This window comes from Halichoeres trimaculatus, unplaced genomic scaffold, assembly GCF_033239565.1.
Source record: "Halichoeres trimaculatus isolate MK-OKI-2021-1 unplaced genomic scaffold, fHalTri1.1 fHalTri1_scaffold_15, whole genome shotgun sequence".
Taxonomy (NCBI): Eukaryota; Metazoa; Chordata; class Actinopteri; order Labriformes; family Labridae; genus Halichoeres; species Halichoeres trimaculatus.
In genome coordinates this window covers 4,517,578-4,541,640 of record NW_027437193.1, presented here as the reverse complement: position 1 = coordinate 4,541,640, position 24,063 = coordinate 4,517,578, and the positions used below count along the sequence as shown (strand labels likewise).

Below are 24,063 nucleotides of genomic sequence, written 5' to 3'. Positions count from 1 at the left end.
CTAAGATCAAGCAAGACAAGCACAGAAAGAAGACCACTGTCCGAAGCCAAAAGTAGATCGTTGGTTACTTTCAGCAGCGCAGTCTCAGTGCTGTGGTGGGCTCTGAACCCAGACTGAAAGACCTCAAAAAGACTGTTGCTATGAAGAAAATCACAGAGCCGACTCGCAACAACTTTCTCCAAGATCTTAGAAACGAAAGAGAGGTTAGATATCGGTCTGTAGTTGACAAAAGAGCCTGAATCAAGTGTAGGCTTTTTAAGAAGAGGCTTAATAACAGCAACTTTAAAAAGTTGGGGCACGTAGCCCGACAGTAAAGACGCATTAATCATCCTTAGTAAAGAAGATCCGACCAAGGGAAAGACTTCCTTTAACAGCCAAGCTGGGATGGGATCCAGAAGACAAGTTGATGGTTTGGCTGAAGTGACAGTTGAATCCAGCTCTGACAGGTCCACAGGCGAGAAGCAGTCCAGGAGTATATTAGCTCTAAGCGACGTTTCCGCAAATTCGCCATCGATCGAAGGTTCTATCGCGGTTGCATGTAACACGCTACTAATTTTATCTCTAATTTTTAATATCTTATTGTTAAAAAAGCTCATAAAGCCCTCACTGCTAAGCGATAGAGGAACGCATGGTTCAGTAGAGCTATGACTGTTTGTCAGCCTGGCTACAGTGCTGAAAAGGAATCTAGGATTGTTTTTATTCTCTTCTATAAGAGTCGAGTAGTAAGTTGCACGCGCAAGTCGCAAAGCCTTTCTATATTCATTTAGACTATTTTTCCAACGCGAGCAGGATTCGGTTGTTTTAGTCGAACGCCATATTCTTTCTAATTTCCTCGATTGTTGTTTGAGCTCACGAGTTTGAGCGTTGTACCACGGAGCGGAACGATGTCGTCTGAGAGTCCTCTGTCTGAGCGGAGCAATTGAATCGAGGACGGCTTGAAGAGAACCCGTGGTATCCGCAACAAGTTGATCAAGCTGAGAGGGAGCACAAGAGCTCTCTGCAAAAGTAGAGCAAGAATTCAAGGCAGCAGGAATAGCTTCCTTGAAAATGTCTACAGCTCTGTCAGACAAGTTCCTGGACAAGATGATTTTGTTCGCAGGTGAGAAATCCGACAGCAAGAATTCAAAAGTAATGAAGAAATGATCCGACAGAAGAGGATTCTGCGGCAAGACAGCCAAGTTGACAGGTTCCACGCCATAAGCAAGAACAAGATCCAAGGTGTGGTTAAAGCGATGAGTAGGATGGTTCACAGACTGTGTGAAACCAAAAGAATCCAGTAAAGACATGAAGGCAATACAAAGACTATTGTCAACGACGTCCACCTGAATATTAAAGTCACCGACAATGATAATTTTATCCGACAGAAGAACGATATTAGAAAGAAACTCTGAAAAGTCGGAGAGAAATTGAGAGTACGCGCCAGGAGGCCGGTAGACGATAACAAACAAAAACGGTTGCGCGGTTTTTACAGCTGGATGCAAGAAACTGAGAAAAAGACTTTCAAAAGAGCTAAAGCCTAGTTTAGGTCTAGTGCTAATATTAAAGCTAGAGTTAAAGATAGCTGCCACTCCCCCCCCACGGCCTGTGTCTCGAGGGTTATGAGTATTAAGGTGACTGGGAGGAGTGGACTCGTTTAAACTAACATATTCACCCTCACACAGCCAGGTTTCAGTCAGAGCAAGTAAATCAATGTGATAATCTGATATAAGTTCATTAACTAGCACAGCTTTAGATGATAAAGATCTAATATTTAACAAACCACATTTGACTTTAACGTCATGTGGTTCATCCGCACCGGAAGTTTTAATTTTTATAAGATTATCATAATTCACTCCTTTATTATTATTATTATTATTATTATTATTATTATTATTATTATTAAAGTAGTAGTTGTTGTTATAATAATTATTGTTGTTATTGTTATTTTTATTGTTATAGAAAAAGGGTCTCGGTCGGGGAAACGACACAGTCTCTATGTTACAACAGGAGTGGCTGGGAAACTGCACTAAGGGAAACGCAGAGGAGCGTGTAGGACTGCTGCTCTGCTGCCTGGTCTCCACTCTGAGTTGTCAGATGGGTAAACTAATAAAATCAGCCAGATTTCTAGTTAAACGAGCTGCGCCATCCAGAGTGGGATGAACGCCATCTCGGCTAATTAGACCAGGCTTGCCCCAGAAGGATCGCCAGAAGGATCGCCAGTTGTCTATAAAACCCACGCCATTATCTGGACACCAGTGTGCAACTTTCAAAAAAAAAAAACCCCACAATCTTATGACTTATCTCCAGCACGCTTTTGTCGTTGTACCAGTCATCATCTGAAATTGTAATGTTAGATTCTGCTTCCCAAAAACCCTTGTCTCATATTCAGGTCATTATGGTAATTGTTGATCTATCATGCATCCTTAAAGTGGTATCTCAGTTTTTGTTTTTTTCTCAGTCAGTGTTTAAAATTTCCGTTTGTAAACAACCAGCAAAAGGGGAATTCAGCTCATGAAAAAATGACTCCAGACTTAGTGGGAAGTCACCTGCTCTCTGAGTTCCCTCATGTGTGACTCTGATTTGTTCAGGTCTAGCAGAGATGGTGACAGAAACAGCCAGCTCTCCGGGTCCTTTCCGAAACGCTCAGATGTCCAAAGCTGCTCAAACGCACAAGCTGAGGAAACTACGAGCTCCGTCGAAGTGCAGAGAGTGTGACAGTCTGGTTGTTTTCCATGGAGCTGAGTGTGAGGAGGTAAAATAAACACTGTTCTTAATCAGTTTAAGGAGTATATTGTTTATTATATGAGCAGGAAACTGATTTTTTTATTTTATCTGACTGTTTCTGCCTCTTTTCCTTCGCCAGTGCTCACTCGCCTGCCATAAGAAGTGTCTGGAAACACTCGCCATCCAGTGCGGCCATAAAAAGCTGCAAGGCAGGCTTCACCTGTTTGGCATCGACTTTGCACAGGCAGCAAAGAACAGTCCAGATGGGATCCCATTCATCATCAAGAAGTGCACGTCTGAGATCGAGAGCCGGGCGCTCAACATCAAGGTAGAGGGCGGTTTTTATTGGGCACACGATGCTCTCCTGCTCCTCTCTCTGTCCTCCTAAAAATATACCAATCTGTGAACCCATCTTTTCCTCACAGGGGATTTATCGTGTAAACGGTGCTAAATCACGGGTGGAGAAGCTCTGCCAGGCGTTTGAAAACGGGAAAGACTTAGTCGAGCTGTCTGAGCTTTCACCTCATGACATCAGTAACGTCTTGAAACTCTACCTGAGACAGGTGAGTGGAAAAACCTTTCATTTCAAAGTGGGCAATTTTACTAAAGCACTTGGCTTGAGATGCTTTCACAGCTGATCTTTAACTCTTCACCTCTGCCTGTTTTCTTCCTCTTTTATTAAACAATCTTCGTAGTAAAAGCAGAAAGAAACTGTTTTTTTCCTCCCGTTTGCAGCTCCCAGAGCCGCTGATCCTGTATCGATATTACAACGACTTCATCGGTTTGGCCAAAGAGTGCCAGAGAGTGATCGTGGAGGAGGCGGATAAATCCCAGAGCCCCCCAACGGGAGAGAAACGAGCGCCGAGCGTCCAGCTCAACAGGGTCATCTTTAAGATCAGAGACCTGCTACGACAGCTGCCGTCAGGGAACTATCGCACGCTACGCTTCCTCATAGCGCACCTGAACAGGTGAGGCTGTAAACAAACACCCAGAGCTGACCAGTCTTCTTTACACACACACAGACACAAAGTTCCCCTTAAAATACTCAGGAGGACAGAGACTTCCCCATATGAGGGAGGAAGTGGCATAACTTACATAAACCTCATTCTCTATTAATAACTGTTTTTTTTTTTAACTCACACCAACATCATTCATTTTCGATGAATTGTCTGTGAATTTGTACAGAATCTGGTGATTTTAAGTAAGAATAGAAGGTAAAAATAAACATTTTTGGGAAAGTTGACTGTATTCCGTGGCACTTTAAAGTCTACTGATTTGGCATTCTGGTAACTGCACGTAAAAGACCATAACTAGACACTGGCTACATCCTGACCCCTCCATGAAAGAGGAATGGGAGGATGTAGTCAATGGAATATGTGTTGGGATAATACTTTATTAATCCCAGAGGGTAAATTCAGGAGGAGTCACAGCAGCAATCAAGAAAACAAAAGTAAGAAAGTGTATAGAAAGTGCAAAAAGCTCCATAAGAAAATAGATGCTGACAGCTTGTCCATCATTGTCCAGTCAGCCAGCCTCCACCTCCACAGGGTCCAGGACTGAGCTTCTTCAGCAGTCTGTTCAGTCTCTGTCTCCTGGATCCTGTCTGCTCACAGCAGGTGAAGCTCTCCCAACATGGCGTTGGTGTCTGGTGTTAGCTCTGTTAGCCATGTCTGTGAATAGCATGATGCTACTCTGCCCTCTGGTATTCCCTCTGTTGCTGGGTTAGCACAGCTAGCTCCTCCATCTTATTGGAGATAGATCTTACGTTCCCAACAACGATGGATGGAAGGACAGGTCCATGTCGTCACTTCTTAGCTCACACCTGAGAACCAGAACGTCGTCCTCACCTCCTACTCATCAGCTTGTGGGAAACATCTGGCCTTGCACCAGTTAGCATTGACATGCTACAGGCTGCTAACAGCTGATTCCACATGTAAACAATGCAACCATAGTTACATGTAGGATCTCCAGACAAACACAGGCGCAAAAAATTGTAAAAGTATCACTAAAGACAAAACCAGATGAACCATACAAAGTAATGATCCACTCCAAATGTAAAGATGACAGAAAAAAGACGGGAAAAAAATTACAAGACACAGACAAAGAAGACAGAGCTGAAGAATTACAAAAAAATAAATAAACAAGGAATGAAGACTAGTTAAGATAAAGGTGAAAAGAAACAAGTTTGGAAAAAACAGAGTAACCATATCCCTCTGCATACTGTCAGATTGTCCGTAATCCTAATCTAGTTCCTCCTGCCCATAAAAACTCCATTTAAGAACCGTATCCTTCTCTACACAGAGTTTCTGAGCAGTCCGAGGAGAACAAGATGACCGCCAGTAACCTGGGAATCATCTTCGGCCCCACGCTCGTCAAACCGCGGCAGACAGACGCAGAAGTGTCCCTGTCCTCCCTGGTGGACTACCCCTACCAGGCCCTGATGGTGGAGCTGCTGGTTCGACACTTCAAGACAGTTTTTGATGCCTCACTTCTGCCCGCCGTGGTCATCACCAGCTCGGGCCAAGTGTCCCCCAGACTCACCCCGCAGGAGAAGCTGCACAGGCTCAGCAGACACTCTGCCTCCCTGATGGACATCAAAGAGGTGAGGGGGGGACGATAATGTTATTGTGGTTCAGAGTGCAGAGTTTTAGCTTGAGCTGCTATCGTTGGTTTTTAATCAGAGGCAGGAGCTTTGAGAATCCTTCATTTCTTTGATTCCTTGAAAATTATGGAAAATTTTAAAGAGGATCTTCATACTCACAAACTCTGCAACAATAACCTTACGTTTTAAAACCAATTCAGCTCATTGTTATATTTAGTCTGCTTTAAACTGATAATGGATGGATGGAAATTTAGTTATAATTTTTTGTAGGGTAAGAATGTTTGTCTAACTGTAAAAATAGATAAAAAAAGACTTTACATTCCCTTTTTGTTTGAATGCTTCGACTTGTCCAGGCTGCTCTTTTGTCGAATGAGATGGATGATATTCTGATTCATAAGTAGCCAAAATAAAACCATAAAGTAGAAACTGTAGAACAACAAGTTAAGTTAGGAGGAAGTCTTTTGTATTTTTTTGGATTAAAGGGTGATTAATGATATGTAAAATATTTTGATAAGATATCAAAAATATGAGATTTTAAGTTAAAAAATGTTAATAATCATAAGGAAAAAAGTCATAAACATAAAGTAAAACATTCGATTAATGTTATAGTTAGTCATTATTATCTGAAAAAAATACATAAAAAAGGCAGAAATTATGGCTATATCAAAATGGTGATTTAAGAATGTCTAAAGTTGAGAAAAAAGTTGAAGTAACAACAGAAATGTTTGAAATTTTGTTAAAATTATGTGAAACTTTTGACAAAAGTCAGAGTTATGACAATGAAAATGTTAAAATGAGAAAAAAAGCATTATGATGATTTGGTCAAAATTATAACAGAAAATCACAATTATTACAGAAAATAATGGCAAAAAAATCAATACAATAAGATTGATGATGAAAAATAAACACAATAAAGGTCCAGTTACTGGCCAAACTGTAAACACAAGTTAAAGGAGTTTAAGATGATTTGATAAAAAGTTAAAACCTAACAAAAATTTTAAAATTAAGACAAAAAAGTTGAAATTGTTATAAAAAAATGCCAAAGCCATACCAATAAAAAAACAATGTGAGATTAAAAAAAGAGCAAAATAATGCACAACAGCCCAAAAATCTGCAAGTCATCATTGTTTGATAAAAAGTCAGTATAACAAGATATAAGGTCGAAGTAATGCAGTATTGATGAATGATGATTGGATAAATCTTTTGACTTCTTTTTATCTTGTATTCATGACTTTTTTCATATGAATATTCATATTTTTTAACTTAAAATCTCATACTTTTTTATCAAAATGTTAAGACTTTACATCTCATAAATTAACCTTTTACCAAAAAAAAGGCGTCTGACTTCTGCTGTTTTGTCTCGTAGTGGCTGAGATTCTGTTTGACCTGGTTTATTTTGCTCATTCATGCTCATTAAAATTTCTGTAACTGAAAATGTTTGTTTTGATCCTTCAGACGGCAAAGGTGTTCAAAAGATTCTCCTCTGTGATCCCATCCTCACACATCCTGGACGAGGTCGAGGAAGTCCAGCCAGGAACCGACAAAACAGACGGCGCTGCTCCAGACAGACTCAACGGGATCCAGACTTCCAGTGCAGCAGATGTTCAGAGGACGACCTCAGTGTTCGAGTGCCCCACCAGCACCAACTACACCTCCACCACCACTTCTACCACCACCACGATCACCACCAGCACTGTGACACCCAGGGTTCTACTCCGCACACAGCGCCCGAAGTTTGTGGCTCGACCAATCAGCATGCCGCTGGAACGCCTGCCCTGCCCTGCGCAGATCGGCGAGAGGAATAACCGCAACACGTCAGTGAAGGCTGAGTCAGGCTCTGCTGATCAGACCCCGGTCTCTGAGTCCATACAGGAGATACCTGAGCTGGAAAAGGCTCGCCAAAGCTCATCCCGGGTGAGCACGTACTACATCACTCCTTTCATCGACACACAGGCGATGCAGAGGAGGACGTGGGACAGGAAGTATAAGCACTACGATGTCACACCGAGGACTGCTATGATCGTGGCTAACCTGCCTGCAGCGAGCGCCGGGGTGCAGCCTGTGAAGGCGGCGATGCCTGTGGCGATGAGTGTAGCGGTGACCACAGTGTCTGTGGTTCCTACAACGAGCAGCGTGTGCACCATATTCTCCGGCAGCCCGTACACAGTGACGGTAAAGCCTGGCTGGACTTCTAAAAGGGAAAGCAGTGCGTCTGGCGGTGAGTCCAGCTCACTGAACCATCTGCTGACACTCAGGGCCCCGAGGACTCTGCAGCCTCCTCCTGGAACTTTCTACAAACCTCCCGTTTCCATAAACAGCAGAGCAAGAACACTCCCCAACTGGACTACTACTGTCACCACCATCACCACCACTGCCACCGTATCGTCTCCCACCCCCACCAGCCCCTCAGAGGTGGCCACGACGCCCCCCACCGTCTCAAGCCCCCAGCAGCCCCGGCTCCAGAGACAGGACTCAACTGACAGCACCAAGGTCTCGACCTCTGAGACCCTCTCACCTCCTCAGTCCCCTCCCCCCAGCAGCCCCGACGACCTCAGCCCTGGAGAGGCTAAACCCGTCTACCAAAGACTGCGACCGCGGCGTCTGCAGGAGCTGGAGCACAGAGAAGCTCATTTTGTCTAATGCCAAAAAAAAAGAAGACTTTTTATCAAATCTGTAAATATGAAAGTAATAATCTGTGCCATAGTGTATACTTGGGAAAACATTTTTTATTATATGAGCTAAGAGTGGGAGAAATGTCGGCCTGTGAAATGAACCATGAAAGTGTTATAAGTACTAATATATTATTTTACATGTGTAAGACAAAATGTCAGCAGTGGTTGGTGGATGAGCATTCAAAGAAGAAGAACAGTGTATTCTCAGTGTGTGTTTGAGAATAACAAACACAGAATCTGTCTTTACACCAACCACAAACTGACTTCAGTCTGTAAAGAGAAGAAGCCTATTTCTGCAGGGTCAATAAAAAAAGAGACAGACTTAATACACTTAAAGAAATACAAACCCCACCTGTTAAGTCTTAGAAGGAGGTTGCGAGTCAGGATTCTGGCAAAAAGGTCCAAATTGTGACAAAAACTAACAAAACAAAAAGATGAATTTGTGAAATGAATTTCAAAACTACAGCAAAAACAGCCTAAATTATGACAAAAGGTCAAAGTTATGATGGAAAAAGGGTTAAAATCAAGGCAGAAGGTCAAACATAAGCAAAAGGTCAAAAATGTGCCATAGAAAAAAAGTCATAAAGGTCAAAATTATGACATAAATGTTAAGGTGTTAAATAACACAGGTGCAATTAAGTCAAAAATCTTATATCTATGGATAAAAAAAATCAAATGAGCCAGATATGCTAGATCAAGAAGGTCAAAATTATGTAAAAGAGGTCAAATACATGAAACATGTCAAAATTGTCAAATATTTCAGAATTATGACCATTAAAAGGTTAAATTTCTACCAGAAAAGGTCAAAATTGTGGTCAAAATGCCAATATTACAACTAACAGGTCAAAATTGTGCCATTAAAGCCAAAAATAATTACTAAAAGTCATAAGTTATCACAAAAAGGTCAAAATATTTTTTAAAAAAGGTGTAAAATAAAGTCAAACACATGGAAATTGTGGCTTAAAGGGTAAAAACAGTATGTTATACAGGTCAGAATTTTTCTGAATAAGGTCAAAATAATGACAAAGAGGTCAAAATTGTGCTAAAAGAAAAAAAGAAGGTAAAAGGTTGTATTTATGACACACAGTAAAAGATTAAAAGAAAGAATGTTGAAATGATGGGAAAGTATTTGAGAAAAGATATTATGAGTGCCATCAAAAGTCAGAATTATTTGATTGAATACTGAAATTGAATGGCAGTAAATAATTACTAAAAGGTCAAAAACACAAAGTAAGAAGGTCAAAGCAAATAATTTTTTCCATTCTCCCTATAACTCAAATTATTTAGTGATATAATCCTGATTCCTCCTCATTAATTTAAATTAAAATTTGATTTTATGTCCATAAAGCTCAGCTCTCTCTTATTTTATTCACCAACCTCGCAGAAACAGGCTTCTCTAGTGAATTTTGTTAAACCTACTTGTTCTCCTTGTTTGACTTGAACAGCTGAGTTCATGTAAAAAGTATGAGTTGTCATAAATCTGTATTTTATTGTAATCACACGATGCACTTACAGCAGGTTCAAATTTTACTTTTAATGTTTAAATTTATTCATGTTGTTTTAATACTAAAGAAACAGGCGGAAGTATTTTAACGAGCGGTTCTCAGATTATTACCAGCTCATGAGTTGAACCTGTAAATGCGTCCGCTGTAGCCTGTGATTGGTACATCTTTTCTCAGTATGTAAACCCTCATGTATCTGTTTACGTTTTTATATAAAGTCATACATACTGCATGTCTGTCACAGTAAGTTTGTCTCATAGTGATTACTCTACACTAGCTAAATGACGTGCGACGGTTGTTGCTGCAAATTAAAAGGTGTAGCTGAAACTGTTACTGCTGTTCATTTTCTGTTTCTTTATTCTGTGTTTAGATTTATTAATGAACCTTTAAAGTGTTTTCTGTGAAGGTCTTTAGCTGTTTGTTCACCCTCTTTGTTCTTTATAACCTGCAGCTGAGTTTTTGGGCTGCTCCTGTGAAAATTTACCAAATCTTTTCTGCCAATGCCAAACACTTTACTCTTCCTTTGAGTCTAATTTGGGCACCGCATTTCCAGCTCTGCTGCTCTTTCAACAAATGCACGTGGCTTACAAATGTGGCTTCATTTACAAGGGAGACAAACAGGCTTTCCGAAGGTGTAAGATTTATTATCAAGAAGCATTGTTACAACAAAGAAATAATCTTTGTCCTTACTTAATGGGCTGAGTTTGGTGTCTGTGATTTTCTGGGGACACCTGACCTCCTTACAGAGCCAGGGTTGTGTTTTTAACTGTAACCAAAGTGCGGTTATAATGTTCATTATTTATTCATCTTGTTAAATTCCACTTTTAGTATCTTGATTTTCAGTTCCACACTGCTAAAACTGAAAACTAAGCAAGTGTTTGTCCTATCTTCAGTGAAAAATGACATATTAGACTTATTATGGGCCCGGAAAAATGTTTTATTTTACAATATTAAAAAACAAAAATGGCACCTGAATTTTGAAAAATATCAGTGGGGTAAGAAAAAAAATACTGGTTAAGTTCCTTGAAATCACAATAATGTCTAAATTAAAAAAAAAAACCTTGACAAGTACATTTTTTTTCTTCCCCACCCAGTTTCTTCTGCTCTTTTTATCTAAATTAATCTGTCCAAATTATTTTTTACTATTTTTTCTGAGAATTTTGAGATTAAAAGCTAGAATTCTGACTTTGCTCTCAGAAAAAATAGTAATAAAAAAAAATTTAGTTGACGTTGTTTGTTTTTTCAGGGGCCCCAATCCCCTTCTGTAAATTAGGCATCAATTTTGTCTTTTAATTGTTTTACTTTCACATTTTAAATGCAAGGGATATGAAGTCTATTTAATTTCATAATTTCAGGCTCTTAACATTCCATTAAAAAAAGAAAGAAAGGTTATATATATATATATATATATATATATATATATATATATATATATATATATATATATATATATATATATATATATATATATATATATATATATATATATATATATATATATTCCAGTAAAAGGGTTAATATCTCGAAATAACACATTTTTAAGACTTTTCAGATAAATGTGGCTCATATTAAGCATAGTAAAATAGTTTAACTTAAGATAAGACACTAACACTTGCTTAAATTTTAGTTTTTGGTGATTTTCTCCATTATCTTTCTTTCCCATGCAAAGGATTCAGATTTAAGGTTTGTACCAAAGCTAGAGGATTCATCTCTTGTAGCAAAATTGTCTTGAATCATAATCTTTCTCACAGCATTTTTCTTGAAAATTGGAAACAAAACAGACATAATTTCCTTGATTTGAGAAGCAGAGACTGAAACCTTTTCTCCGTGTCTCTCAGCCTGAGCAGCAGGGATCCCTGTCTTTGTGCGGCACTGATCCGTGTGCTTCTCTCAGTTTTTGGAGTAAGCTGTGTCACATACACTCATAGTTCACCGCAGGTTCAAGTGCTTTTAATGGGCTGCTGTCAGGGCGCCACGCTCCCAGAACCTAATTACCCACGTCACCTGCCTCCACCTCGTCGAAGTGCTCAGAGGAGTGAGTCATTTCAGACACAAAAGCAGCACCAAGCGTCTCCTCTCAGGTGTGTGGAGCTCCTGTGTTAAAGCTGCTGTTTGACACTTTGACAAACATTTAGACCCCCGCTGTGTTTCTCTCTCTGCCTCCCAGATATCCCCCTAATTCTGCCACAAAATGGATGACTGTTGTCTTTTTTCTGCCTGCCCATGTTGAGCTGGGAGATTAGAGCAATCAGATTAGGAGTGCTGCTGACCTGCAGGCAGAGGAGGGAGAGAGTGGGCAGCTCAGAGTCAGACCCAGCTCCTCTACCTCGCGCTCGTCGCTGGCTTAATGTTTCCTCTTACTCCAGCCTGTTTGTGCACCTGTTTCTCTCCATGTCGTACGACTTTTATATCATTCCATAACAGGTAAGGAGCTGATTACCTGCTTCCATCTTTAAGATACGCTGTGTGATGAGCTTATGTAAGAGCTGACAGGTGTATGAAAGCTAATTATTGTATTAAAGTAGCTTGTGACTCATTTATTTATGTTTCTTACACTTTCTTTTACCTGTAGCAGTTTTTTTAATGATGAGAATTGTTGTCAAAGAGGTTTATTGAGTAACAACAGTTTGAGTAATATGGTTATTTAAGTAACGTCAGACACAGTAACAGTCTTAGCCGTGCTGTTTCCGTCCTCCTGGGTTTGCTGTCCCTGCCTCCCCTGCCCGCCGCTGCGTGGTAATCTATTGGACATGTCACTCTGAACAAATTACACTTCATGTCCGACATCTCTCAGGTCATCTGGACACAACCTGTGCTGTTTTTCTCTCTGCTCTTTCAAAGCCCATCACAAAAAAAAGAATTTGTCGGAGTTGGAGTGAGAGCAGAGATGTGGTTTGAGATGTCTTTGGTAATATTCTTCACCTGTGGAGGATTTCTCAAACTCTGAGCTTTAACGGAATCAAATAAAAGAAACAAATGGTGATAATAGTGATAATGGACTAAAAAAGTCTGTGAATCACCTTAAACCCTGTTTTGTTTTTGCTTATAAAAAGCTTTATTCCATCTAGGATGTCGATTGTTGGACGTTTTCTTCAAAGTTTCTCTTAAGAGCATCGTATTCAGATGTGCTTTAATGTTCAGGCTGAGATCAGGTCAAATTTAAATCTCAGATTTTTTCACACCACGTATTTCCAATCCATTATGACCCAACGTAATAACGATGGTAAGATACAGAGGTGGCCAAAATGATCAAAACACCACACAAAACTGAAAGTTTTAACCTATTGTTTGCCTCCAAATTAGGGATGGGTACCAAATTCTGTCAAAAGTACCAGGTACTGATTTACGTAAAATCAAAGGTACCATGTTTGGGTACCTAAACGCATCCTTGTGACTGTGACGGGCTGGAAGACTAGGCAATTTTCCATGCTAGACATGAAGACAACATTGCAAGGTTATATATATTGAAGAATGAATATGTTAAATTGAAAAAAAGAGATTTTGTTATTAAACAAATTGATATTTTTTACCACATAAACACAAAAAAGTACCAATTGCTAGGCACTGAATTGTTTCGAATGTAAAAGGTACCCATCCCTACTCCAAATCCTGATCCTGAAACATGCAGATTGTTGCTTTGAGCTCTACAAATCTTATATAAAGTGAGTTCTTCTGTTTCTATCTACTTTGAACTTTAATATTTGGTTTGTTCACTTTTTACAGCAGTTACAGCAGCTCATGTCAATACTTGTCCTGAGAGCTTCAACACCAAGTTTATCTCATGACTTCTGTAACTCCTGTGAATGTTCAGTAGAGCTGTCCGCCTTATTTTACGACTCAAACAAATCTGCTGAATGGGGTTGAGGTCCAGACTTGAGGGGGTTCCTTATGACGCCTCTCCTCTATGGTAAAAGGAGCATCTTGACGACTTTGTAGATATTCACTTGTTTAATAGATATTTTAACAGCCATTGTTAAAAGCACAGTAAATGCAATGAGAGGCAGAATACAATGTGATCCAGTATGATATAAAATGATAACTGATAGGAAACAGAGGGATTTATGAAATGATTTAAAACAAATTTATAACACTTAAGACCAAACAGTCCATTGGATAAAAGGAAAAAAAAACAGCTAGAAAGAAAAACAACACTGCAAAAACTGGAATCCTAACAACTGTTTATGTATTATTATTCATTTAAGGCTAAAACACGGGCTAAAGGCTAAAACACGGGTCAAAGGTATCTTTTTGTCCCTGAAGGGAAATTAGTTTGCAGCTAGAGACAGGCAAGATAAATGAAATCAAATAAATCCTTCACATAAAATACATATTCCGCAAACCATGAAGCCCAACAGACATTCTCCAGCAATATAAGACGAAAAAAAGATAAAAGTGAAAAAAAACATCAAGTGCATTGACAGGCGAAATCAATGGCTGTTTAAAAGGCCAATAGCAGCAGGTACAAATGAATCCCTATTTAACTGTTTGTGCTAATGTTGCCTCCAACCCACAGTCAGCAGTTATTCTGCAGTGGTCTGTTCAAACTTGAGAGTCTATCAATAAAATGAAGAGTGAGGTTACGTTAGCTCTGCTTCACCAACGTTACACATTACAGACAAGTCTTAGAAAGCCAGACTGTGAGTAGAGCTTAATGCAGCCGGCTACTGAACTACAGTACGAACTGACAGCGTTTGCTTTTTGTCACATTTCAAACAGTACAACAACTTTTGAGAAATACCTTACCTCGTCCAGCTGAATCTGGTAAAAGTTGTCTTGAACAAAGAAAAGTTGTTTTGATACGATCTCCAATCATTTCCAAGAGTCGCATCTTCACAACAGTGTAAGTGAGACTCCGGGCAAAAAGGTGGCGCCGTTGTCAAACAGATCTTTCTCATAGAATGTTTAAATTTCAGTTTCTGTAGTTTTTTTTTTTTTCTTCTTCTTCTAATTTTCAGAGTCAAAAAAAAAATCTTCATGTGGAAGAGATTAGTTGTATGAGAGTTTTTCTGACTTGTCAGGTGAATTAAGCCTCAAGTAAGTAAGTATTATTAAAACTGTCTTTGAGACTTTATATAAGCTACATTCACCTGACAAGTCCAGAAAAAAATCTTGTTTTAAGATATTAAAGGCAAAAGGTGATATTTGAGTTGTTTGTTAAGAGTGAAGAAAGGTTTTCTTTTCAGTTTCTTGTTTTAATATCTTTAAATTAGACATTTTTTGACTTATCAGATGAGTGTGGCTCATTTTTGGTTTAAAGGACCATTTTCACTCAAAATAAAACCCAAACACTGGCTTAGATTTCAGTTTTTGCAGTTTATTTTTCCATTATTTGTCTGTCCAGCTGGTGAGGTGGTAGCTTTATGGTGCACATCGAAATTAGTAGATTCATGTGTGATAACAAAACTGTCACAGGTCCAGTCCTTTCCTCACAGCAAAAGAAAAAAAATGGGAATAGGAAAGAAGTTAAATCTATTTAGTGTGAAAAATCACCACATTAACCCAAACAAGACCTTTTTTTCTTCTCAGACCTGATTCTCTGTATGAGGAGTGAACATCTGAGTGTTTCCACTCCTGACTGAGTCATCGTGTGTCTGCAGGTCTGTCACAGTCTGATGACCCCTTCCAGGGGAAAAGCTGCGGAGCAATGAACACAGGCTCCCAAATCCGCCTGTTGCTGTGGAAGAACTGGACCCTCCGCAAGAGACAGAAGGTAACACCAGTAACACGGAGGTGTAAAATGTGACACTGCTCAGGAGAACATGTGAAGCTGCTGCCTGTGTCTGTCGGATTAGGCTGTGCAGGTGTTCCTTTGTGACAAACTCCCATCTGTTTGTGCTCAGGTCCGCTTCCTGGTGGAGATCTTCTGGCCGGTGTTGTTATTTGTTGGTTTGGTGTGGCTAAGGAAGGCTAATCCTCTCTACCAGCAACATGAGTGTAAGAAAGTTTATTTCAGGCCTCTCTTTGTCTTCATTTGTCAACAATGAGAGGAAGTGATTGGTAGAATCTGCTGGATTTATGTTCTTGGAGCAAAAACAACACATGCTAAGCCTTTGGTTTACTCCACGAGTCCTCACATGACCTCCAACCTGCTGTGTGTGATGTTTGTTCAGGTCATTTTCCCAACAAGGCCATGCCGTCAGCAGGGATCCTCCCCTGGATACAGGGCATCTTCTGCAACGCAGACAACCCCTGCTTCAGGTATCCCACCAGAGGAGAGGGCCCGGGTGTCGTCTCCAACTACAACAACTCAGTGTAAGAAAACAATCCTGTCTGTGTCCTGCAGAATTTCTCCTGATTAAAGCTGACACTGGATGCACTCCTGAAATCAGAAACACGCCACCTGATTGAGAACAGTTGCCTCTCCCTCTGATTGATGTGCATTTTGGGCTCCTTCCAGGTTGGCACGCTTCTACGTTGACGCCCAGGAGCTTCTGCTCAATGAGTCCGAGGTCCAGGAGCTCGGCCGTCTCTGGCAGGAAATGTCATCCTTCTCTTACTTCATGGAGACGCTGCGCAACAACCCAGCCCTGCTGTCAGGTAAAGGTCAGATTTAGAGGAACGTTTCAGACGGCGCTGCTTGTCTGGAGGGTTAAATGGTTGGTTTAAGAACTTGTTTCATCAACTCTTTAATCAAAGGTGAGACAGAGAGAGGCTTGTCTGGTGTCTGTGATCGTGGCAGTGAAGTTCCCTCTCGACCTGACGAGTCCTGTGCTCTGAGAATCCTCCCCCTCCGTTCTTTTGCTTCTTGTGTCAGAGAAAGTTTTGCTTTAATTTAAAAAGTTTTTCTAACTGAAGTCTCATTTCTTTTTTTTTACCATCATGATGCTTCAGTCTGGGAAAAGTTGTGTTTTTCTTTCTACTTTTTCAGGCTTTTGAGTCTTTAAGGCGCAAATATCAGAAAACAGGCTGAAGCCATATCTCCACTATGAAGTTACACCGTCAATCAGTGGATCTAACTTTTAAACAACATCCTTTGGATCTCTACTTTTCTGAATCACACTGCAAAAAGGAACTATTATCTTATTCAACTTAATATGTGGCCAGAAAAAAAAATGTTTAAAGTTATTCAAGGAAGAAAATGTCTGAATTGTTTCTTATGAGTAAAAAAAAAATTGTCAATGGGGTGAGAAAAAATTCCTAGCACTTAAAGAAACTTTAAAGTGTCTGTTTTGACTTTTTAAATCTTGACATAAGACATTTTTCTGGGTTTGTCAGGTGAGCATGGCTCATGCTAAGTCTAAAAATACAATTTACAAGAAAAGAAAGGATGGGCATTGTTAAGATTTTATCAATACCAGTGCCCTAATTGATTCTGCTTATCGATCGAGTTCTTTATCGGCTCCCTTATCAACTCATCTTGTGCATTTTCTTTGTACAAAAAGTAACTTTACAGGTTTTCTGGGTCAACAACATTACACTGAGTTTATAGGTGAATAAATTTGTAATTGGTCTCTGGATCTGAATATCTCTGGGTGTAAATATACAGAAATAAGTAGTGTCTGGAGTGGTTAGGACATTACTCCGAGTTGTTTGGAACCTTGCCAAAGTTATGAAGCCAGTCATGACCCTCACTGCCTGTGAGTATTTCGACGTTTGGAGTTTTCAGCATTTTCTTTTATTTTTTTTTTTATTTTTTTTACAAAGAGTAATTGTGATGTGTCTCTGTGATGAAAGTTGAAATTCTGTTCTGTAGCCCAACTTCCACCGATGTATGCGAACCGCTAGCATAATGCAATGCAAATTCGCGTATACGTTAGCATCAAGCTAGCGCTATTTTGTTTATGACTGAACAGAATAGGAATCCTCTGTAAGAAAGTGGTTTACATTTATTTGTTAGCTCAGCTCTGAAGTAAAACGTCGAGCTAAAAATCCTGAATCAGAGTTTTCTTGGGAAACTGTCAGCTAGCTGCTAAGCTAAGTTAGCTGTGGCAGAGAAGTCCACGGTCCAGCAGCACGCGCATGGTGTAAAGAATCGATAAAGGAACCGTTAAGCACATTCCCGCCCCTACTTATATTTCAGTTTTTGTGGTGTACTTTTCGTTCATATACATTTCCAACAGGTGAAATTGAAGCTTTATGTTGCATACCATTTTTCTGGCTTTTCCTGTCATTAGGCTAAAATTGAGCAAACAGAATCCCAGAAACATGTGATCATTTAAGTCTGAACACTTCAAGATGAGAAATTTTACTGGACTTTTAACCAAAAGCAAGATGTAAACACACACTTTGATTTCAGTTTCTGCCGTGCAAAATAAAAACAAGCAACTGAAAGATAACTAAAAGATAACAGCATGGTATGATATTTCCAGCAAGGCTGATAATGGAGTAATCAAAAGTTTCTTATCTGATAAATTTCCATTGTTGAAACTGCAAAACAACTGGTACAAAGCTTTTGATGTTGTGTATTTCTAAGTCTACGTAGAGTAAAAATCTTTACCTAGAATCTGATAAATACAGGATTATAAACTCAATCCATCCTCGACTACATGTTATAAATCTGTCATCTGTGAGTCTAAGAGTGAATATTTTATTCTCCAATCCAAACCTGCTAAAGCCTGTGATTTCTGACATAACCGTGTTTTATTCTAAACATGTCTGCTTTAGAAAAGCCAAGAGGGTTACTCAATATTACTTCAGAGAGATTAGTGTAACCTGTTGGCTGGGATGTGCGTATAAAAGCGTCCTCTCTGGCTCAATGGACTTACCTCTGAAACACCAAATCCCTGCCAATCTGTCTCCCTGTGAATCATTTCCTCCGTGTTTTATTGAGTCTGTCATGTTGAAATTGTCTTTGGTGGTTCAGACTTTTACTCTCTCTGCTCTTCCTCCTTTCTTTTTCTGCAGGCCGGGGGCTGAAGATAGATGACATGTTGAAGGATGATGAGGTTTTCACAGCGTACCTCCTGCGAGATGTTCCCCTCTCTGAATCTGTCGTCTACCAGCTCGTGAACGCAAAGCTACGCCTGGAACAGGTAACGGAGAGAAGAGTATTTCATTTTATTTCAGAACATTCATAAAGACTGGGTTTTCTATTCTTTGGGAAATGACACAACAAACCCTTCTTGTCTCCCTTCAGTTTGCCTTTGGTATCCCAGACCTGCAGCTGAAGGACATAGCCTGCAGCCAGGCCCTGCTGGAGCGCTTTATCATCTTCCCCAGCCGCATGGGGCTCCATGGGGTCCGCAACGCCATGTGTGCCCTCAGCCAGCAGAGCTTGCAGAAGATCGAGGACGTCCTGTATGCTAACATGGACTTCTTTAAAATCTTCAAACAGGTGAGTGGGTTGAAAGTGCGTCATATATGTGACGCACTTTCCACCGCCTTTAAGGTTTTCCAGTGACCTTCGTTTCTTCCTGCTGGGCCATGGACAATGTTGGTCACATCCTCTTTGCTCGGTTTCTGTTTCTGGAATATATGTTGGAAGTTATTTAAACAGTTATGGTCCTTTGATTTCCACTGAGGGATCCTCTGAGACAGTGTTTGTGGAAGATGATGTCTTTTTTTCCCAGTATTGAAGGCCACAGTCTGACATTCTTTCTGTTTCATTTCCTTTAAACCCAGTTAGTATCCAGTTTGTCCAGTTTCATGTTTTAAACATGGAAACAACATTTGTACAGATTTTCAAACTACACATTCGTATCCTCCTGAGACCTGGAAAAGAATGTCACAATTTATTTCTGCATTACATAACTGTCAATTGAAAGAAGCAAGCTGCCATCATTTCTTTGCTGAATTTGTTTTGCAAATTTTGAAAAATCAAATGTCCTTTGCAGAGGACAACAGAACTTCCTAAAATTGAAAATGCTCTTTCTTCTGTCATCTTTTCTACAGACCAGAAGTTTTTTTATGATTAAAACAAAACAAAAATCATTTACTATAAAAAGTTAGCTTGTAACAGCTGTAGCTTGTTTGCCCTCCTTTTCCAGGTGTGTAAATGTCATTAAATCTGGAAAAAACATAGAAAACTTAACACTAAACTTGGATTAAGCTATGTATATATGTATGTACTTATGTGGATATGTTTTTTTGGTTGTACATCAATCCTCTGTCACCAGAAGTACGGCGCATTTCACGTGAAAAAACTGATCTGGCAAGTCCCCATGTTCACAGTGGAAGATAATTGGACTTGTTTAAAAAAAAGTTGTTTCAAGTAAAAAAAAAGAATCAACATCAAAACTTCTCAAAATACAGCTTAAACATGTTTTACAAACATTCAATATTTACCCTTAAAAGCACAGCATTTGCATAAATCTGATAACTTTCACAAAACCCAACAGGTTTTATTCTCGCAGACTATTTTGTTTTTTCAGTAAAGCTTCAAAAGTGATGACCTTTACAGAGGACAAAATGTATTTTTGGGTCTCAGGAGGATATGTTGAAGAAATCCCTGATATCTTTGCAATATCTTCACAAGATCTTCCTCTATAATACTCCTCTATAATACTCAGTCCTGGTTTTTAATTCTGAACATGTGACCTGATGTGGCTCATATTTGTCTCAAATCATTCTTGGGTAGGAATGAAGCTCATTTTGTACAGAAGATTGACCCGTATCAAGTTTCAGAAACAGATAATCCCTGTTAGCAGGATCAGGTATGAGGTAATCTTCTTAATTAGAATTTTTTTGGAAGAATAAAAATGTGAAACTTCACCAACTTTACGTCACTTCACCACAGTCTGTCTCAGAAATATAAAAAGTGAGGAACAAAGTGAGTCAGCATCGTTAACCAAACCTCATGATGAAACAGTTTTTCCCCGGTGCTGAGTGATGATTTGTTGTGCGTTGATGATCAGGTGACTCAGTGCTCTACGTGGAGCCTGTGGTGATGCCAGAACTGCGTGTAAGACCCAGTACCTGGCTCGAGCCGGCTGCTGATTGTGCCATGAATGCTACCTCAATTACTGGCTGTATTTGGGGCTTGGAATAAACCGCTGGCCTGGTTTCAAACCATTTACACATTTATTTACAGAGAGTGAGAAACTCAGAGGAGGTAGAGCCACAGATCTTTATTTCTGTCTGATTGTCGGAGTGGGATGCAGATTTATTGCGGATATTACAGGGACAAAAAGAGGAAATAGGAGAACCTTTCTACCAATAAACTGACCTATATTTACACCCCCCTCCTCCTCCTCCTCCTTCTCCTCCTGCTGGATGTGTGTCCAGGTTCAGTTAGGTGACTGGCTCAGGGTGTTGGCACAGCCTTATCCCGCTTGGCCTTTTTCTCTAATGGGCTTAACTGGACCCCGCCCCCGGTCTGTGAGGTATTCTCTAAGACATGATGCTGCGTCTTGTGTAAATAAATGGCCGCCATGTGCCAGCATTAAAGGTCAGGTCAGCTCCACAGCTGTTAGCGCACCAGGCCGTTAGAAACCCAGAGGATGGAGGGGCAACGGGGACTTGCATAATCTGTTTTTCCTGGTGGATCTGACAGAGATTCATGTCTGAGAGTTTAAGATGTTAAATGAAGAAGATTAAACCTGGAACGATGGGATTTTTGTGCCATTTTATTATCTTCTTAATTAAACTGACAAGAGATTATTGATTTCCTCTCTGTCCTAAAATATTTAAGCTTATCTATTATCTTTATAAAACCATCAGTAGGCAGTGTAAGCCTTTAGTAAAGACTCTTCTTTGTTGTGAAATATTTAATGCTCAGTTAGCAAAAACAAAGTGACGCCTTACTCAATGTAAAGAATCATTTCACATTCATATTAATGACATTTTTCTGTTTCAACCCAAACTGTTATTTTTTTTATTTCTTTACAATAATGTTTGGCATAAGCTTTTTCCATTAAAGCCCCACCCACTTCGGGCTCCTTTACCAGTCTTGAATTTAAGTTCTTGTAAAATTTTAGTTCAACTCTTGAGTTTTCTTAAATTTTAGACGAGACTCATCTGAGACACTGTGGGTTACAAAACTGAATTGACGCTGTGTAGAAAGCATCTAGGTCTAGATTTTTTTTGTTTATTTTTTATAACTGACAGCATATACCTTCAATGTTCCAATCTTATTTTATTGAAAATCATTGAACAATACCCGTGAAACAATAAAGTCTTTACCTTTTAACTTAACAACCAATAAAGTGTCCTGAGTTTGAGGTCTCAGAGCAAAAAGCAACAATGGCTGTCAAGCCATAAGATCAGTTTCATATGTAAGGATGTAAGGACCGATCCCCCAAAATTAAGGAAATCAACACTTATCGATCGGTACATGTCTAATTATTAACCATCCGCAACATATGCAGAAATGCTTTTAATTCTGGAGAGATTTCCATCAGATACGTCTGATTTTAATTAATTAGGACCAATCTGCTGTGCAAAAACGACTGCAATTTTTCTGAATTTGAGTCTCAGAATTTATGGTTTTGAATTTGGTTTTACAACGTGTAGCAAACCCTGCTCACATAGAAGAGAAAGCCAGTGCTCTGGTGTCTTACACATGTAGTCTTTCCAGTGTCCCACACAGATGAATATACTGGTGGCAAAAATAAGGCCAGCTGCTTAGAAGTCAGTGAGAAAATGAGGCTACTGCTCCTTTAGAGTTTATAGTCTTTGAAGAAAGCTGTCACAGTCTTATTTAAAGTTAAACAAGGGTAAACTTAAAGAGGGGGCATTGTACCTTTTTTATTTGAATTAATTTTGTCCCTCTGGTGCACCCATAGTAGCTTTAAATGATTTACAACTAAAACAACTCTCTTGTGTGTTTCAGAAAACCCTTATTTCAGCCTGTTTAAAACCTTTGTCTTTGCCCGCTGTCTCTTTAAGACTCCCCACTCCACAGACCCCCTTCTCTCTGATTGGCTGACTTCACTTTTAGAGGTCTGCTTCTCTTACATGTTATGAGCCAGTTTGGAAATCCTTATGTGATGACCTCATCATTTAAAAATTTGCACGTTTAAAAAAACATCCAGCATTGTTACAGTATGGGAAAACAGAATAACCCTGCTTTAATCAATACCCCCTCTTTACTGGTGGAGCTAATTTAAGATAGACATGTTTTACCTCAGCAGTAGTGGCTGTGTTGACCTGATTTATGGCATTATACCGATTGTAACATTTCTAACTAATCTATGAGGTGATTGTTGGAATCTTTTGGACACAACATTTTCACTCGTGTGCGTAAGTTGTGAACTTAGACGACTGCTTAGTTTGTCTTAGTCTTGTAGTGAGAGCATCTTAGTGGCGATCAGTGTGTTGAACCCATTAGCTCCGTTAAGTTCAAAGCCCATTACCACGCTGACCTCTCCTCATCGCTCCTCTTTCTTTGCCGCCGTTTCCGTTCACCCTCCACCGTCCGTCCCCCAGCTCTGCCTTCCTCCTTCCCTCGCTCATTCAAATGCAGGCGTGAGGAATGTGAGGGGAAGGAAATCTCATGTTTGTCTTGTTGCATTCGGGGTTTCCTCTGCCCTCTGCCCTCTACCCTGACCAGGCGTTTTCTGACACCTTCTGCTAACGACTTCTCTGGAAAATAAAGTCAGTTCAGAAAAGGTTAAGAGGAAATGATGTTGATTTCTTTAAGTTAACCGATTTAGAGCGTTTATGCATGTGTTTCCAGAATGTTCAGGTTTTCTCATGTAATAATAAGAGAGTGGACAGAATCTTTATCAGCTCACACAGATGTATAATCAGTGTTTTAATCTCGCTGATGTGTCAATCTTGTGACTTCTTTCTCCCCAGATGCCTCAGGTCCTGGACAGTAACTCACAGGGGATCGACCTACACTTCTGGGGTCGCGTTTTGAAGGCACTGTCTGAGAGGATCCAAGTTGTAAGTGCTCCAAAGTCCGTCTATCCTTTCTATTCCTCCTCAGTCCAGCAGGATCAGAGGCTCCGGTATTTTTAGCCCTGCAGGAAACTCGCCTCTTCCTCCGCTCCCTGTTTGGGAAAGCGCTCGCAGAGGAGGAGGCTGAGTGATGGGCCTGACAATGTGGGGTGTACATTAGTGTGTTAACAACCCGCACGTGTACTGAACATGCTCTGATGTGTTGTTGTCGACTCATGACATATGTAGGCTCGTGCATCACAAATGTGCAGAGCTGCTTATGTGTCTGTATCATATCTGTGACAGAAACAGTATGAGAAGAAATGGAAATGGATCCAAACTCTGGTGTAATGATTTAGAGAGTTAAATGATTAACAATCAGCATGAGACAAGACATGCCCAACAAATCTGATGTAATCCAACTATATTTAAAAACAAAAGAGTTGACCAAAGTGATTTACATTAGCAACATAGAAAGAGAAAAAATAATCAAGAATAGCAATCAGCCTAACAAAGCAAAAGAAACAACCATAAAAACAAACAAACAAACAAAAACTGGGCCTAGAAATGCCAGTGAATACAGGAGAGTTTTCAGGTTGGATTTAGACACAGGCGGAGTAGGAGCCAGCCTAACCTGTGGGGGCAGCTGAATCCAGAGTTTAGAGGCTACAATGGCAGAGACCTGGTCTCCCCTGTTCCTCAGCGTAAAGTTGGATGCAACCAGGAGTGTATGTCTGCAGAGCTCATATGGAGCCCTTCAGTGTTTTGTAAGCAAACAATAAAATCTTGAAATTAATCTCAAAGTTGACACGAAGCCAATGAA

The 24,063-nt window shown here is 39.8% G+C and overlaps 2 protein-coding genes across 3 annotated transcripts in view; both read left to right on the top strand.

Moving 5' to 3' along the window:
- LOC141804306 (rho GTPase-activating protein 29-like) overlaps positions 1–8,656 on the top strand; it is a 55,915-nt gene extending 47,259 nt beyond the window's left edge. For both annotated transcript variants that reach the window (XM_074688660.1, XM_074688661.1), the window contains 6 exons: positions 2,568–2,731; positions 2,843–3,031; positions 3,129–3,266; positions 3,439–3,671; positions 5,005–5,305; positions 6,761–8,656. In XM_074688660.1, coding sequence (XP_074544761.1) covers positions 2,568–2,731; positions 2,843–3,031; positions 3,129–3,266; positions 3,439–3,671; positions 5,005–5,305; positions 6,761–7,945 — 2,210 coding nt within the window. In that variant the 3' untranslated portion in view covers positions 7,946–8,656. The remainder of the gene's footprint in view (positions 1–2,567; positions 2,732–2,842; positions 3,032–3,128; positions 3,267–3,438; positions 3,672–5,004; positions 5,306–6,760) is intronic.
- A 6,467-nt stretch (positions 8,657–15,123) lies between these two features.
- Positions 15,124–24,063, top strand: part of LOC141804181 (retinal-specific phospholipid-transporting ATPase ABCA4-like) — a 55,467-nt gene continuing 46,527 nt past the window's right edge. Inside the window, exons 1-7 of the mRNA XM_074688504.1 lie at positions 15,124–15,189; positions 15,320–15,413; positions 15,590–15,731; positions 15,877–16,016; positions 18,324–18,451; positions 18,556–18,753; positions 23,157–23,246. Coding sequence (XP_074544605.1) covers positions 15,124–15,189; positions 15,320–15,413; positions 15,590–15,731; positions 15,877–16,016; positions 18,324–18,451; positions 18,556–18,753; positions 23,157–23,246 — 858 coding nt within the window. The remainder of the gene's footprint in view (positions 15,190–15,319; positions 15,414–15,589; positions 15,732–15,876; positions 16,017–18,323; positions 18,452–18,555; positions 18,754–23,156; positions 23,247–24,063) is intronic.